This window comes from Tinamus guttatus, unplaced genomic scaffold (genome assembly GCF_059628265.1).
Source record: "Tinamus guttatus ecotype Peru unplaced genomic scaffold, ASM5962826v1 Tinamus_guttatus_pri_ptg000494l, whole genome shotgun sequence".
Classification (NCBI taxonomy): Eukaryota; Metazoa; Chordata; class Aves; order Tinamiformes; family Tinamidae; genus Tinamus; species Tinamus guttatus.
In genome coordinates, this window is record NW_028289028.1 from 34,960 (window position 1) to 52,177 (window position 17,218).

The 17,218-nt window shown below is 60.2% G+C and overlaps 1 protein-coding gene across 2 annotated transcripts; it reads left to right on the forward strand.

Moving 5' to 3' along the window:
* The first annotated feature begins 1,995 nt into the window (after positions 1-1,995).
* On the forward strand, positions 1,996-15,798 carry LOC148592870 (calumenin-like). Of its 2 annotated transcripts, none has more exons than XM_088533346.1 (6): positions 1,996-2,228; positions 5,902-6,095; positions 11,296-11,462; positions 12,997-13,057; positions 13,327-13,526; positions 15,694-15,798. In XM_088533346.1, the coding sequence occupies exons 1-6, from the start codon at positions 1,996-1,998 to the stop codon at positions 15,796-15,798; spliced, it is 960 nt and encodes a 319-aa protein (XP_088389472.1). The 2 variants fall into 2 exon arrangements, with proteins under 2 accessions (XP_088389472.1, XP_088389471.1); XM_088533345.1 differs by lacking the exon at positions 5,902-6,095 and adding an exon at positions 6,165-6,358.
* The last annotated feature ends 1,420 nt before the right edge of the window (positions 15,799-17,218 follow it).

Here is a 17,218-nt window from a genome sequence, read left to right on the forward strand (position 1 = left end):
CTTTTCCCGTGTTATCCCGGGGGATTCCTCCTTGTTTTCCCGTGTAAAAGGGCGGATGGGCTGGAGAGGTTTGGGCTGGTGTCCGGCTGCGCTGTAACGAGCGGGATCTTCCCGCATCCCGCGGATCCCCATGTGCATCCCGCGGATCCGGGCATTCCCAGACTCCTAATGCTCTCCCCCCGGATCCCCATGTGCATCCCGTGTCTCCCGCAATTCCCACCCTCCTAACGCTGTTCCCTCCATCCCCAGCTCCCTGGGATCCCCATGCACATCCTGCGGCTCCGGCCATTCCCAGGCTCCTAAAGCTCTCCCCTCCATTCCCAGCTACCCCCGGATCCCCACGTGCATCCCATGTCTCCCCCCATTCCCAGGCTCCTAACGCTCTTCCCGCTCTCCGCAGCTCCCGGGATCATGCTCCTCCCACAGCTCCTGCCATTCCCAGGCTCCTAAAGCTCTCCCCTCCATCCCCATGCTCATCCCGCATCTCCCACCATTCCCAGCCTCCTAACGCTCTCTTCCCGCTCTCCGCAGCTCCCCGGGATCCCCACGCACATCCTGCGGCTCCCCGGGATCCCTATGCGCGTCCCGCGGCTTCCCAGGATCCCCATGCTCATCCCGCGTCTCCCACCATTCCCACCCTCCTAACGCTGTCCCTTCCCTCCGCAGCTCCCGGGATCCCCACAGTCATCCTGCAGCTCCCGCCATTCCCACCCTCCTAACTGCCTCTTCCCGCTCTCTCCGCAGCTCCCGGGATCCCCATGTTCCTCCCATGTCTCCCACCATTCCCACCCTCCTAACGCTCTCCCTTCCCTCCACAGCTCCCCGGGATCCCCATGCTCCATCCCGCGGCTCCCCGGGATCCCCATGCACATCCCGCGTCTCCCGCCATTCCCACCCTCCTAGCACTCTTCCCTTCCCTCCGCAGCTCCCCGGGATCCCCACGCGCATCCCGCGGCTCCCCCCATTCCCACTCTCCTAACGCTCTTCCCGCTCTATCCTCAGCTCCCTGGGATCCCTGTGCTCATCCTGCGGCTCCCCCCATTCCCACTCTCCTAACGCTCTTCCCTTCCCTCCGCAGCTCCCGGGATCCCGATGCTCATCCCGCAGCTCCCACCATTCCCACCCTCCTAACGCTCTTCCCTTCCCTCCGCAGCTCCCGGGATCCCCATGCGTATCCCGCGGCTCCGGCCGTTCCCAGACTCCTAACGCTCTCCCCCCGGATCCCCATGCTCATCCCACATCTCCCGCCATTCCCACCCTCCTAACGCTGTTCCCTTCCCTCCGCAGCTCCCGGGATCATGCTCCTCCCGCGGCTCCCGCCGTTCCCATCCTCCTAACGCCCTCTTCCAGCTCTATCCACAGCTCCTTGGGATCCCCATGCGCATCCCACGTCTCCCGCCATTCCCAGGCTCCTAACGCTCTTCCCTTCCCTCCGCAGCTCCCGGGATCATGCTCCTCCCGCGGCTCCTGCTGTGCGTGTCCGTGTCCGTGTGCGCGTTCCCGCCGGGAGGCTCCGCGAAGCCCACGGAGCGCAAGGAGCGGGCTCCCCCCATTCCCACCCTCCTAACGCTGTTCCCTTCCCTCCGCAGCTCCCGGGATCCCCATGCTCATCCTGCCGCTCCCCGGGATCCCCACGCTCATCCCGCGTCTCCCACCATTCCCACCCTCCTAACGTTCTCCCTTCCCTCTGCAGCTCCCTGGGATCCCCACGCGCATCCCGCGGCTCCCCCCATTCCCACTCTCCTAACGCTCTTCCCGCTCTATCCTCAGCTCCCTGGGATCCCTGTGCTCATCCTGCGGCTCCCCCCATTCCCTCTCTCCTAACGCTCTCCCTTCCCTCCACAGCTCCCCGGGATCCCCATGCTCCATCCCGCGGCTTCCTGGGATCCCCATGCTCCATCCCGCGGCTCCCTGGGATCCCCATGCTCCATCCCGCGGCTCCCCCCATTCCCAGGCTCCTAACGCTCTTCCCTTCCCTCCGCAGCTCCCGGGATCATGCTCCTCCCGCGGCTCCTGCTGTGCGTGTCCGTGTCCGTGTGCGCGTTCCCGCCGGGATCCTCCGCGAAGCCCACGGAGCGCAAGGAGCGGGTGCACCAGGAGGCGCCGCTGAGCGCGCGGGCGCACGACGACGCCAAGAGCTTCGACTACGACCACGACGCCTTCCTGGGCGCCGACGAGGCCAAGAGCTTCGAGCAGCTCACGCCGGAGGAGAGCAAGGAGCGCCTGGGGTGAGCGATTCCCATTCCGAAACCGCCGCGGGAACTTCGGGAAAAAATTCCGGGGTGCCGGAGCGCTGGAACGGGCTGCCCGGAGAGGTTGTGGAGTCTCCTTCTCTGGAGATCTCCAAACCCGCTTGGACGCAGTCCTGTGCCACGTGCTCTAGGTGACCCTGCGTGTGCAGGGCTTGGACTGGGTGATCCCTAGAGATCCCTTCCAACCTTCAGCATTCCATGATTCTATGATTCCCGGGAATCCCCCTTCCCGCGGGATTCACGCGTTGCTGAGCACCACAACCGCCCCTTGCTCCCATTCCTTTGCGGCTCTTGGAGAGGGATATGTGGGAATGTGGGTGGGCATCGCCCTGCTGAGCAAATCCGGCTGGATGGAGCCTGGAAGGGCCCTGGGATTGCTCGGATCCCACTCCCATTCTATTCCTCAGCCCGGTTTGGAAGGAGATGGGAATTTCTGAGGATGGGGAATGTTCCACTGCTTCCTGCTGGGAATGGCAGGGACAGGGAACATCCTGCTGCTTCCTCCCGGAACGGCGAGGACAGGGAACGTCCCGCTGCTTCCTGCCGGGAACGGCGAGGACAGGGAACGTCCCGCCGCTTCCTGCCGGGAACGGCAAGGATGGGGAATGTCCTGCCGCTTCCTCCAGGAACAGCAGGGACAGGGAACATCCCACTGCTTCCTGCTGGGAATGGCGAGGACAGGGAACATCCTGCTGCTTCCTCCCGGAACAGCAAGGACAGGGAACGTCCCGCTGCTTCCTGCCGGGAATGGCGAGGACAGGGAACGTCCCGCTGCTTCCTGCCGGGAACGACGAGGACAGGGAATGTCCCGCTGATTCCTGCCGGGAATGGCGAGGACAGGGAACGTCCCGCTGCTTCCTGCCGGGAACACTGAGGACAGGGAACGTCCCGCTGCTTCCTGCCGGGAACGGCGAGGATGGGGAATGTCCTGCTGCTTCCTGCCGGGAACAACGAGGACAGGGAATGTCCTGCTGCTTCCTGCTGGGAATGGCGAGGACAGGGAACGTCCCGCGGCTTCCTGCCGGGAACACTGAGGACAGGGAACGTCCCGCTGCTTCCTGCTGGGAATGGCGAGGACAGGGAATGTCCTGCTGCTTCCTGCTGGGAATGGCGAGGACAGGGCCCTCCACTGCGCCCGGCTCCGCGATTCCCGCTGCCGGGAATTTCCAGCCGCCGGAGCGGTATTCCCTTTGGGAATTCCCTTTGCGGCGCCTGCTTCGGGACACCCTCCCATTGGAGAGGGCTCCGAGCCCTCCTTCCCAAAGGCAGATTCCAGCTCCGTAACTCCTATTCCCCCTGGAATTGCAAATGGAGGCTGATTCCCTGCCCTGGGAGGGAGCAAATCCCAAGGATTCCTCCTGATCCAGCCCCTCTGCTCCCTTGGACACGAGCGAGGGAAGCAGCCGCTCCAAACCCGCTGCTTTTCCTGGGAAAAATCCCCCAAATCCGTCCCGGCGCCGCGTTCCGGCCGCTCCGTCACGGCTCTGCCTCCTAATCCCATTGTTCTGCCGCGTTTTCTGCTGGAAAAGCTGCCCGGGAAGCGGCGCCGCCTCAGACTTTCCATGGGGCGTCCCATAAAACCCGTTTTTGGTAAATTCCCACAATTACCTCAGCCTTTCCGCAGTCCGTATCCCTGCTCCAAGGGCAGAGCCTCGTTTTCCACGGATTTTTCCCTCCAGGGAAGCGTTTGCTGCCCCAGGATCCCGTTTTTGTGCCGATCCCGCCGTTTTCTGGCACGACGGGATTCCCGGCGCCGGCCGCTTCCCGTCGAAGGCCGCGGGATTTGGGGAATCCGCTGCCTCGGGATAAGGGAAGAGCGGGAGGGAAAAGGCCCCGTGTTCCCGGGATCGTCCTTGGCACATCCTTGTGTTTGGAAGCAAATCCCTTGTGAAACCACAAAGCCTCGAAGCGCAATTTAATGCTGTTTAATCTATTTAACTATTTAATCTATTTAGCTCAATTTAGCTCTATTTAACTAGCTCTATTTAACTAGCTCTATTTAACTAGCTCTATTTAACTAGCTCTAATTAACTATTTAACTCTTTAACTAACTACTTAGCACTGTTTAGCTCTAACTCTATTTAGCTCTGTTTAATCTATTTAGCTCTATTTAACTAGCTCTATTTAACTAGCTCTATTTAACTAGCTCTATTTAACTAGCTCTATTTAACTAGCTCTAATTAACTATTTAATTAACTCTTTAACTAACTATTTAGCACTGTTTAGCTCTAACTCTATTTAGCTCTGTTTAATCTATTTAGCTTTATTTAACTAGCTCTATTTAACTAGCTCTAATTAACTATTTAATTAACTCTTTAACTAACTATTTTGCACTGTTTAGCTCTAACTCTATTTAGCTCTGTTTAATCTATTTAGCTCTATTTAACTAGCTCTATTTAACTAGCTCTATTTAACTAACTATTTAATTAACTCTTTAACTATTTAATTAACTCTTTAACTATTTAATTAACTCTTTAACTATTTAGCTCTGTTTAGCTCTGTTTAACTCTATTTAGCTCTATTTAATCTATTCAGCTCTATTTAACTAGCTCTATTTAGCTCTATTTAACTCTATTTAGCTCTATTTAATCTATTTAGCTCTATTTAGCTATTTAACTAGCTCTAATTCTACTTAACTAGCTCTACTTAACTAGCTCTATTATTTAACTGCATTTAACTCTAGCTCTGTTTAGCTCTGTTTAATCTATTTAGCTCCGTTTAATCTATTTAGCTCTACTTAACTAGATTTATCATTTAACTATTTAACTCTATTTAACTAGCTCTATTTAGCTAGCTCTAACTAGCTCTCTTTAGCTCTATTTAACTGTATTTAACTCTGTTTAACTCTATTTAATCTATTTAGTTCTATTTAGCTAAATATTTAACTAGCTCTAACTCTACTTAACTAGCTCTATTATTTAGCTCTCTTTAACTAGCTCTCTTTAACTAGCTCTCTTTAACTAGCTCTTTTTAACTAGCTCTCTTTAACTCTCTTTAACTCATTTAACCCCACTCAGGTTGCAGGTTGGGATGGTCGTTGCCGTCTCTTCCGTGCGGGATCCGGCACGGAAAACTCCGGAGCGTTCCCGCTCCAGGGGGTGGCTCTGGCATTCCCGAACGCGGGAGCCGCTTTGGGATCACGGAAACCAAACAGGGAAGGAAAACCCCAAACCGGGGGCTCCGGCCACGGCCGCATCCCGAGCGCTCCCGGGAACGCCGGGATGGAGGGAGAAGCCGTTCCCGCTTCCCGGCCGGCCCCTCGGAGCGCTCCGCATTCCAGGGGCTTTTCCTGGCAGCTGCTGCTAAAAATACCCGGATCGGCGGCCGCCGGGATGCGGGCGGCTTTTCCATGCGCGCTGCAGCTGCGATTCCCGCATTTCCCGCATCCGCAGCCTCCGCTTGTCCCGCTCCCGCTTTGCAGCGGGAAAGCCGCCACGGGGGGTTTTTGGGGCAAAACCAGCCGGAAAAAGGATTCCCGAAGGATGCAGCTGGGTGAAAACGCCGCTTTCTGCACCCAAAGCAGCGCGCGACGGCCACCGAAGGTGGCACCAAGTGGCACCTCGGTGACGGTGCCACCAAAGCGGCCCCGGTGCCGCCGCGGCGCCCCGTTCCCCTTAACTTGTCCCGGATTTCTCTGCATTCCCTACAGAAAGATTGTAAGTAAAATAGATGAAGACAAAGACGGGTTTGTCACTGTGGACGAGCTCAAAGCCTGGATAAAATTTGCCCAAAAGCGCTGGATATTCGAGGATGTCGAGCGCCAGTGGAAAGGGCACGACCTCAATGAGGACGGCCTCATTTCTTGGGACGAGTATAAAAATGCCACCTACGGCTACATCCTAGGTAGGTCCCCGCTCTTGGGACGATCCCGTTGCGGAGCCGCCGCGTGAAACCTGCTGTTTTGTCTCGCAGAATGATTGTAGCTAAGATAGACACGGATAAGGATGGGTTTGTGACGGAGGGGGAGCTCAAAGCCTGGATTAAGAAGGCCCAGAAGAAATACGTGTATGACAGTGTTGAGCGGCAGTGGCAGGACTTTGACCTGAACCGAGACGGCCTGGTGTCCTGGGATGAGTACAGAAACGTGACATATGGCACTTACCTCGGTAAGGGCGACGGAGGCACGGAGCGGGAGAGCCGGAGGGAGCCCGGAACGGCGGGTGCGCCCCCGGATTCCTGCCCTCGGGCACGGCTGGGGAGCCAAAAATGGCAAATCCGCCTCAAATTCCTGCTCTTGGGCACAGCTGGGGAGCCAAAAACCAAATCCACCCCCAAATCCTGCTCTTGGGCAAGTCTGGGGAGCCAAAAACCCAAATCCGCCCCAAATTCCTGCTCTTGGGCAGTTTTGAGGAGCCAAAAATGGCAAATCTGACCCAAATTCCTGCTCTTGGGCAGGTTTGGGGAGCCAAAAATGGCAAATCTGACCCAAATTCCTGCTCTTGGGCAGGTTTGGGGAGCCAAAAAGGGCAAATCTGACCCAAATTCCTGCTCTTGGGCATGGCTGGGGAGCCAAAACCCCAAAATCGCCTCAAATTCCTGCTCTTGGGCATGGCTGGGGAGCCAAAAAGGGCAAATTCGCCCCAAATTCCTGATCTTGGGCACGTCTGGGGAGCCAAAAATGGCAAATCTCACCCAAATTCCTGCTCTTGGGCAGGTTTGGGGAGCCAAAAAGGGCAAATCTGCCCCAAATTCCTGCCCTTGGGCACAGCTGGGGAGCCAAAAATGCCCAATCCGCCCCCGATTTCTGCCCTCGGGCACGTCTGGGGAGCCAAAAATGGCAAATCCGCCTCAAATTCCTGCTCTTGGGCACAGCTGGGGAGCCAAAAACCAAATCCACCCCCAAATCCTGCTCTTGGGCAAGTCTGGGGAGCCAAAAACCCAAATCCGCCCCAAATTCCTGCTCTTGGGCAGTTTTGAGGAGCCAAAAATGGCAAATCTGACCCAAATTCCTGCTCTTGGGCAGGTTTGGGGAGCCAAAAAGGGCAAATCTGACCCAAATTCCTGCTCTTGGGCATGGCTGGGGAGCCAAAACCCCAAAATCGCCTCAAATTCCTGCTCTTGGGCATGGCTGGGGAGCCAAAAAGGGCAAATTCGCCCCAAATTCCTGATCTTGGGCACGTCTGGGGAGCCAAAAATGGCAAATCTCACCCAAATTCCTGCTCTTGGGCAGGTTTGGGGAGCCAAAAAGGGCAAATCTGCCCCAAATTCCTGCCCTTGGGCACAGCTGGGGAGCCAAAAATGCCCAATCCGCCCCCGATTTCTGCCCTCGGGCACGTCTGGGGAGCCAAAAATGGCAAATCCGCCTCAAATTCCTGCTCTTGGGCACAGCTGGGGGGCCAAAAACCAAATCCACCCCCAAATCCTGCTCTTGGGCAAGTCTGGGGAGCCAAAAACCCAAATCCGCCCCAAATTCCTGCTCTTGGGCAGTTTTGGGGAGGCAAAAATGGCAAATCGGCCCCCGATTCCTGCCCTCGGGCACGGCTGGGGAGCCAAAAAGGGCAAATCCGCCCCAAATTCCTGCTCTTGGGCAGGTCTGGGGAGCCAAAAACGGCAAATCCGCCCCCGATTCCTGTCTTCAGGCACGTCTGGGAAGCCAAAACCCCCCAAATCCGCCTCAAATTCCTGCCCTTGAGCCCATTTTTTGGTGAGCCAAAACCCCCCAAACCTGCCCCCAAAACCACCCCCAGTTTCTACCCTCGAGGACGTTGTTTGGGGAGCCAAAAGCCCCAAATCCCCCTCAAATTCCTCCCTCGGGCACATTATTTGGTGCCTGTTTCGCCCTGCACCCCCGTTGACTTCCTCCTCCTCCTCCTCCTCGTCCTTGTCCCCAGTTTGGTGGCACCATCGAAGGGCACCCATAACTCTGCTTTTTTCATTGGTTTTGGGGCCGAATCCTGCAATTTGGGCAGTCATTTACGGGGCCAACGCCTACGGGGCCCCCTCTTGTTCCCTGCTTTTAAGTGCTTTAAGCCCGGATTTCGGGAGCCGCAAAAACAGCGGCGATCCCTAGGAATTCCCGAGCCTGTGCACGCTGCGAATCCCAGCTTTAGACCCCCAAAATGGGCCTTTTTGGGCAAAAAAAGCGGGAGCCTGCGGAGAGGGAGCTGCTCGAAACCCCCGTGCGGAGCCGCGGATCCCCCCGGGGGTTAAATCCCTGGCAAAGCCCGTCCCATCCCGCTGGCAGCTGTTCCGGCCTCCTGGAACGCCGACATATATGGTAGGATGAGCTCCATCCCCAAAGCATGAAATAAAACGGAATTTGCTAAATATTTCCAAAGATAGTCAGCTGCTCCGCGGGATGTATGGAGCGCGGCCGGCTGCTCCGGAGCTTTTGGAACGGGCGCTTAAAGCCCCCGGTTTTCCTGCTCCTCGGGGCTCCGATGGGATCGGAGGGATTCCAAAGGGAATGTTTAGGGAGCCCCAAGAACTCCCGATCTCGGGAAAAAGTGGAATCTCTGCTTAAAATTGGGGATTAAGGAGGGGAGAAGGGCTCATCCCGGAGGCGTTTGGGAAGATTTATGGCCTGCAGGTGCAGGATGTCGTAAAAGGGTAAAAATCCCGAGGGGAAAAGCGAAATCCGCTGGGAATGTCCCCAAAGCCCCGTTGCAGCGCCCGGAGCGCCCCGGCACATCCCGGGAAACCCGTTCTCTTCCCGGCCCCGGAGAGGCCCCCGCGGAGCTTGTCCGGTGTCCAAGGAACGGGCAGATCCCGTAATCCAGCCGGGAACGTCCCGGGAACGCGGCCACTTGTCACCGCGATGCCACGTTCCTCCTTTGTCACCTTGATGCCACGCTCCCCTTTTGTCACCCCAATGCAACGCTCCCCATTTGTCACCTTGATGTCACATTCCTTCTTTGTCACCCCAATACAACGCTCTGCTTTGTCACCCCAATGCCACACTCCCTTTTGTCACCCCGATGCCACATGCCCCCTTTGTCACCGCAGTGCCACACTCCGCTTTGTCACCTCAATGCAACCCTGCCTTTTGTCACCCCAATGCCACATTCCCCCTTTGTCACCCCAATACAACACTCCCCCTTTTGTCACCCCAATGCCACATTCCCCCTTTTGTCACCCCAATGCAACGCTCCCCCTTTGTCACCCTGATGCCACATTCGTCCTTTGTCACCCTAATGCCACGCTCCCCTTTGTCACCCCAGCACAACACTCCCCTTTTTGTCACCCCAATGCAACGCTGCCCGTTGTCACCCCAATGCAACACTCCCCTTTTGTCACCCTGATACAACAGTCCCCTTTGTCACCCCAATGCCACACTCCCCCTTTGTCACCTTGATGCCACGCTCCTCTTTGTCACCCCGATGTAACGTTCCCCTTTGTCACCCTGATGTCACATTCCCCTTTGTCACCCCAATGCAACACTCCCCCTTTTGTCACCCCAATGCAACGCTCCCCATTTGTCACCTTGATGTCACATTCCCCCTTTGTCACCCCAATACAACGCTCTGCTTTGTCACCCCGATGCCACGCTCCCTTTTGTCACCCCGATGCCACATGCCCCCTTTGTCACCGCAGTGCCACACTCCGCTTTGTCACCTCAATGCAACCCTGCCTTTTGTCACCCCAATGCAACACTCCCCCTTTGTCACCTTGATGTCACATTCCTCCTTTGTCACCCCAATGCAACACTCCCCTTTTGTCACCCTGATACAACAGTCCCCTTTGTCACCCCAATTCAACACTCCCCCTTTGTCACCTTGATGCCATGCTCCTCTTTGTCCATGCTCCTCTTTGTCACCCCGATGCCACATTCGTCCTTTGTCACCCCAATGCAACACTCCCCCTTTTGTCACCCCAATGCAATGCTCCCCATTTGTCACCTTGATGTCACATTCCTCCTTTGTCACCCCGATGTCACACTCCCCTTTGTCACCCTGATGCCACATTCCTCCTTTGTCACCCCAATTCAACACTCCCCCTTTGTCACCTTGATGCCACGTTCCCCTTTGTCACCCCGATGCCACATTCCCCCTTTCCCCCGGCCCCGCGCTGCTCCCAATCCCTTTTCCCTCGGAATTCCGGCGTGCACAGGCTCAATCCCTCCGCGGCTCCCGCCCCTCCTATCCGCAGGGAGCCAGCACTGGGATAACGGATAGCGAGAGCCCCTCCTCGGAGCGAAAATCCCTTAAAATCACCCCAAAATCAGGACCCGACCCCGCCGTTCCGCTCCTCAGTGCCACCGGCTCCATTGTCACTGCTCTGTCCTCAAACCAGAATCCCAAATCCCGGCATTGTCCGATCCCGGGGGCTCCCGGCTTCGCTTCCCTGCCGCTTCCCAAAGCCCTTCCCTTCATCCATGCGGATTCCCGAGTTATTTCCCGGAGTGAAACTCATCCCGGCATCTCCTTGGTGCCAGCAAGTAAATCCCGACACTTTTGTGTCCGTAACTGCAAACTTTTGGGAGAAAACTTGGGAAAAAAAGGAGCGAACCCTCCCGCAGCCCAGCAGGGACTGTTCCAGCAACAGCCATTCCCGGGAAAACCGGGTGTTTTGGGAAGAAACGCGGCTCTTTCCATGTTCGGCACCGGCGCCAACAGGAGCCGCGTTGGGGCCCGGGGTTTTCCGGATCAATCCCCTTTGGAGGTGCCGAAATCCCGCCCGGAAAGGTGCTAAAATCCCGGTGATCCGGCGGGATGAACTCGGCTTTTAAAGGCAAAGGTTCAGCGGGAGCAACGGGATTAACCGGGATGTCAAATCCCCTTGTTGGCCGGTATTAATCGGCCTTGATCCCTGTTCCGGGCACGGATGGGATCGTCCAGATCCCGGTTTTCCACCGGGTCTGACTGTTGCTGCAACCTGTGCGTGTCCAGGGTGTTCCCCAAAGCTCCGGGTGACAAAAGAGCCACAAAGCAGCCGGATCCGCTTACGCATTCCCGTCCCGGAATAGCGCTCCGGGCCCCGGAGCGGCGTTCCAGGGGCCGGGAATGCCGCGAGCCCCCCCCCCGAAACGCGGCGGCAACAACAGGCGGCAACAACAGGCGGCGGCCGGTTGTGCGGCTGACGCGGCGGCTCCGTGTGTGCGCAGACGATCCCGATCCCGACGACGGATTCAACTACCGGCAGATGATGGTGCGGGACGAGCGGCGCTTCCGGCGCGCCGACGCGGACGGGGACCTGGCGGCCACCAAGGAGGAGTTCACGGCCTTCCTGCACCCCGAGGAGTACGAGCACATGAAGGACATCGTGGTGCAGGTGCCACGCGGGGGGCCCGGGGTCCCCCGGTGTCCCCAGGTGGTCCCGAGTGGCCCCAAGTGTCCCCCAGTGGCCCCGAGTGTCCCTGAGTGGCCCCAAGTGCCCCCAGTGGCCCCGAGTGTCCCCCAGTGGCCCCGAGTGTCCCCCAGTGTCTCCGAGTGTCCCCCAGTGTCCCCGAGTGGCCCCAAGTGCCCCCAGTGGCCCCAAGTGTCCCCGAGTGTCCCCCAGTGTCTCCGAGTGTCCCCCAGTGGCCCTGAGTGGCCCTGAGTGTCCCCCAGTGGCCCCGAGTGTCCCCCAGTGGCCCCGAGTGGCCCCAAGTGCCCCCAGTGGCCCCCAGTGGCCCTGAGTGTCCCTGAGTGGTCCCAAGTGTCCCTGAGAAGCCCCAAGTGGCCCTGACTGGCCCCGAGTGTCCCCGAGTGGCCCCGAGTGGCCCCCAGTGTCCCCCAGTGGCTTCGAGTGGCCCCGAGTGGCCCTCAGTGTCCCCAAGTGTCCCCCAAGTGTCCCCAAGTGGCCCCGAGTGTCTCTGAGTGGCCCTAAGTGGCCCCAAGTGGCCCTGACTGGCCCCCAGTGTCCCCGAGTGTCTCCCAGTGTCCCCGTGTGGCCCCAAGTGGCCCAAAGTGTCCCCCAGTGGCCCTGATTGGCCTCGAGTGTCCCCCAGTGGCCCCGAGTGGCCCTGAGTGTCCCCAAGTGGCTCTGAGTGTCCCCGAGTGGCTCCAAGTGTCCCCAAGTGGCCCCCACTGTCCCCGAGTGTCCCTGAGTGGTCCCAAGTGGCCCTGAGTGGCCCGAGTGTCCCCAAGTGGCCCTGAGTGGCTCTGAGTGGCCCCCAGTGTCCCCGAGTGGCTCCAAGTGGCCCCAAGTGGCCCCCAGTGGCCCCGAGTGTCCTCGAGTGTCCCCAAGTGGCCCCCAGTGTCCCTGAGTGTCCCTGAGTGGTCCCAAGTGGCCCCCAGTGTCCCCCAGTGGCCCTGAGTGTCCCTGAATGTCCCTGAGTGTCCCCAAGTTTCCCTGAGTGGTCCCCAGTGTCCCCAAGTGGCCCCGAGTGTCCCTGAGTGGCCCCAAGTGTCCCCCAGTGTCCCCGAGTGGCCCCCATTGGCCCCAAGTGTCCCCAAGTAACCCTGAGTGTCCCCAGGTGGCCCCACTCCCGGCACTGTGGGCACCTCCGGGTGCTCCCGTGTGTTCCCTTGGGAATGGGTCATGCCAAGAGGGCACTCATGGATGCTCCCATATATTCCCATGGGAATACGCAGTGCCAGGAGGACACTCATGGATACTCCCGCCTGTTCCCATGGGAATGGGCCATCCCAGGAGGACACCCGTGGATACTCCCGCCTGTTCCCTTGGGAATGGGCGATGCCAAGAGGGCACTCATGGATACTCCCGCCTGTTCCCATGGGAATAGGCCATGCCAGGAGGCTGCGGGCGCTTCCCGGGCGCATTCCCTGCATCCCGGCGCTCCGGGCCGCCCTTCCCGGTGCCGGGGGCCTCTCCTTGCGGAGCCGCCGCTCCGATCCCGGCTCACGCATCCCGATCCTTGCAGGAGACCATGGAGGACATCGACAAGAACGGGGACGGCTTCATTGACCTGGAGGAGTACATCGGTGAGCCGGGAATGCCGGGAACGCCGGGAATGCCGCCGTCCCGACGGACGGGAGCGTCCGCTCCGGATCCGCCGGGATCCCCGTGGGAACAGCCCTCATCTCCCGCGGGAAGCCGGGATGAGGGCTCCGGAACGCGGAGCGCAGGGGGGATCCCAAGGGAAGGGAGGAGGCTCCGAGCGGTGGATCCCAATCCCGATCCCAAAGGGAAGGTACAGCCGGTGCCGGGCGGCTGTTGGAGCTACAGGCGGCGCCGGGTGTCCCCGCTCCAGGTGACATGTACAGCCACGACGGCGACACGGACGAGCCCGAGTGGGTGAAGACGGAGCGGGAGCAGTTTGTGGAATTCCGGGATAAGAACCGGGACGGCAAAATGGACCAGGAGGAGACCAAGGACTGGATCCTGCCCACGGATTACGACCACGCCGAGGCCGAGGCCCGGCACCTGGTCTACGAGTCCGACCAGGACAAGGTGCGGGAGCGGGATCCGGGATCGGGATCGGGATCGGGATGCGGGATGCGGGATTGGGATGTGCAGTGCGGGATGTGGGATGCGGGATGCGGGATGTGGGGTGTGGGATGTGGGGTGCGGGATGCGGGATACGGGATGCAGGATACGGGATGCGGGATACGAGGTGCGGAGTGCGGGATGTGGGATGTGGGATGTGGGATGTGGGATGCGGGATGTGGGATGTGGGATGTGGATGCGGGATGCGGGATGTGGGATGTGGATGTGGGATGGGGGATGCGGGATGTGGGATGTGGGAATGCGGGATGGGGGATGTGAGATGTGGGATGTGGGATACGGGATGCAGGATGATGTGGGATGCGGATGCAGGATAGGGGATGCGGGATGCGGATGCGGGGTGCGGGGTACAGGAATGTGGGATGTGGGATGTGGGATGGAGGATGCGGAATGAGGGATGTGGGATGAGGGATGCGGGATGTGGGATGTGGGATATGGGATGCGGGATGTGGGATGCAGGATGCGGGATATGGGATGCGGGATATGGGATGCGGGATATGGGATACGGGATGCGGGATGTGGGATGCGGGATGCGGGATGTGGGATGCGGGATGCGGGATGTGGGATGCGGGATGTGGGGTACAGGAATGCGGGATGTGGGATACGGATGCGGGACGCGGGATACAGGATGCGGGACACGGGATGCGGGACGCGGGATGTGGGATGGAGGATGTGGGACACGGGACACACGGATCCCATGGAGCCGCCGGGAGCGCCGCATTCCCGCCTCCCTTGGCCCCCCGCGGGGCTGGTTCCCTCGGGAAGGGGAATCTCTCCCTGGGATCTCCCCATCCCTACGGAGCAGCCGCAGGGTCTGCGGGGCGGCCCGGCCCCATCCCGACCCCATCCCGGCCCCATCCCGACCCCATCCCGGCCCCATCCCGGCCCCATCCCGACCCCATCCCGGCCCCATCCCGGCCCCATCCCGGCCCCATCCCGACCCCATCCCGACCCCATCCCGGCTCCATCCCGACCCCATCCCGACCCCATCCCGATCCCGTCCCAGCCCCATCCCGGCCCCATCCCGGCTCCATCCCGGCCCCATCCCGACCCCATCCCGGCTCCATCCCGACCCCATCCCGGCTCCATCCCGACCCCAGCCCAGCTCCATCCCGGCCCCATCCCGGCCCCATCCCGGCCCCATCCCGGCTCCATCCCGGCCCCATCCCGGCCCCATCCCGCCCATCCCGGTTCCATCCCGGCCCCATCCCGGCTCCATCCCGACCCCATCCCCACCCCATCCCGGCTCCATCCCGACCCCGTCCCGGCTCCATCCCGGCTCCATCCCGACCCCATCCCGGCTCCATCCTGCTCACATTCCCGCTCACATTCCCGCTCACATTCCTGCTCCCACTCCCATTCCCGTTCCCATTCCTGCTCCTGTTCCCACTCCTGTTCCCGTTCCCTCTCCTATTCTCCCATTCCCATTCCCGCTCCGTTCCCTCTCCCATTCTCCCATTCCCATTGCTGTTCCCATTCCTACTCCCACTCCCATTCCCGCTCCTGTTCCCATTCCCATTCTCCCTTTCCCGTTCTCATTCCCATTCCCGTCCCTGCTCCCATTCTCCCGTTCCCGCTCCCATTCCCATTCTTCCATTCCCATTCTCCCATTCCCGCTCCTGTTCCCGCTCCCATTCCCGCTCCCATTCCCATTCCCATTCTCCCATTCCCATTCTCCCATTCCCCTTCCCATTCTCCCATTCCCCTTCCCATTCTCCCATTCCCATTCCCGCTCCCATTCCCCTTCCCGCTCCCCTTCCCGTTCCCATTCTCCCATTCCCATTCCCCCATTCCCATTCTCCCATTCCCCTTCCCATTCTCCCATTCCCATTCCCATTCTCCCATTCCCATTCTCCCATTCCCATTCCCGCTCCCATTCCCCTTCCCGCTCCCATTCCCATTCCCATTCTCTCATTCCCATTCCCATTCTCCCATTCCCATTCTCCCATTCCCATTCCCATTCCCGCTCCCATTCCCCTTCCCGCTCCCCTTCCCGTTCCCATTCTCCCATTCCCATTCCCATTCTCCCATTCCCTTTCCCGTTCCCATTCCCATTCTCCCACTCCCTTTCCCGTTCCCATTCCCGTTCCCATTCCCATTCCCGTTCCCGCAGGACGGCCGCCTCACGCGGGACGAGATCGTCTCCAAACACGACCTGTTCGTGGGCAGCCAGGCCACGGATTTCGGGGAGGCCCTGGCCCGGCACGACGAGTTCTAGGAGCCTCCGGAGCCTCCGGAGCCTCCGGAGCACCCGGGGCGCTCCCGGCGATCCCGGCGATCCCGCTCCGATCCCGCGGGAAGGGAGCGATGCGAGGCCGGGAAGGAGCCCCCGCGCGGCCTCCCGGCCTCCCCTTCCCTTTGGAATTCCGCTTGGCTCCGCGGATTCGAGAGCAAAAAGCCGGAGAACAAGAGGGCCGGCTCCGGAGCGCGTTCCCGGCTCCGGAGCACGTTCCCAGTGCCGCCTCCGGAGCGCGTTCCCGGTGCCAGCTCCGGAGCGCATTCCCGGTGCCAGCTCCGGAGCGCATTCCCGGCGCCGGTTCCGGAGCGTGTTCCCGGTGCCAGCTCCGGAGCGCATTCCCGGTGCCGGTTCCGGAGCGCGTTCCCGGCCCTGGCTCCAGAGCACGTTCCCAGCTCCGGAGCACATTCCCGGCGCCGGCTCCGGACCGCATTCCCAGTGCCGGCTCCAGAGTGCGTTCCTGGTTCCGGAGCGCATTCCCAGCTCCGGAGCGCGTTCCCGGCGCCTCCGGATGGGGCGGCATCCCGGGCTCCGTGGGGGGATTTGCGGCCGCGCGGACTTCCCGGGAAAGCGCCTCCGTGTTCCCTATGTATCCTGTTATTCCATGTATTCCCAACGCGGCGCGCCGGCTCCGGGCGCTCTTCCCGCCTCGGAGGCGCCGCATTCCCGGGATACGGCCGGGAAGAGCCGCAGCGGCCCCCATCCCGGCGCTCCGGATCCGGGGATTGTCCCCACGGAGCCGCCGTCCCCCGGAGCCTCCCGGGGGCCTTTCCCGGTTTTCCTGTGTTTTATCCGATTCCGGCCGCGTGTGAGCGGGGAGCGGGAAGGGGCTCCCAATAAATCGGTTACACCGAGAGCCGGGTTGTGTCCATGGAGCCGCATCCCGATGGGAGCCGCATCCCGTCCGGAACCGCATCCCGTCCGGAGCCGCATTCCCATCCGGAACCGCATCCCGTCCGGAGCCGCATCCCGTCCGGAACCGCATCCCGCCGCTCCGGCCCGTCCGTGTCCCCATGTCCCTGTGTCCCTGTCCCCATCCTTATCCATGTCCCTGTCCCTGTCCCTTGCTTGTCCCTGGATCCGTGTTGGGGATGGGAAGGATTGGAGGAACCTCCCAGGTGGGCGGAGGGTGAATGGGAAGTGTGTGGGAAGCACATGGGAAGCACATGGGATGCACATGGGAAGTGCATGGGAAGCACATGGGAAGTGCATGGGAAGTACATGGGATGCACATGGGAAGCACATGGGAAGTGTATGGGAAGCACATGGGATGCACATGGGAAGTGCATGAGAAGTGTATGGGAAGTGCATGGGAAGCACATGGGAAGTGCATGGGAAGTGCATGGGAAGCGCATGGGAAGCGCATGGGAAACACATGAGAAGTGTATGGGAAGCACATGGG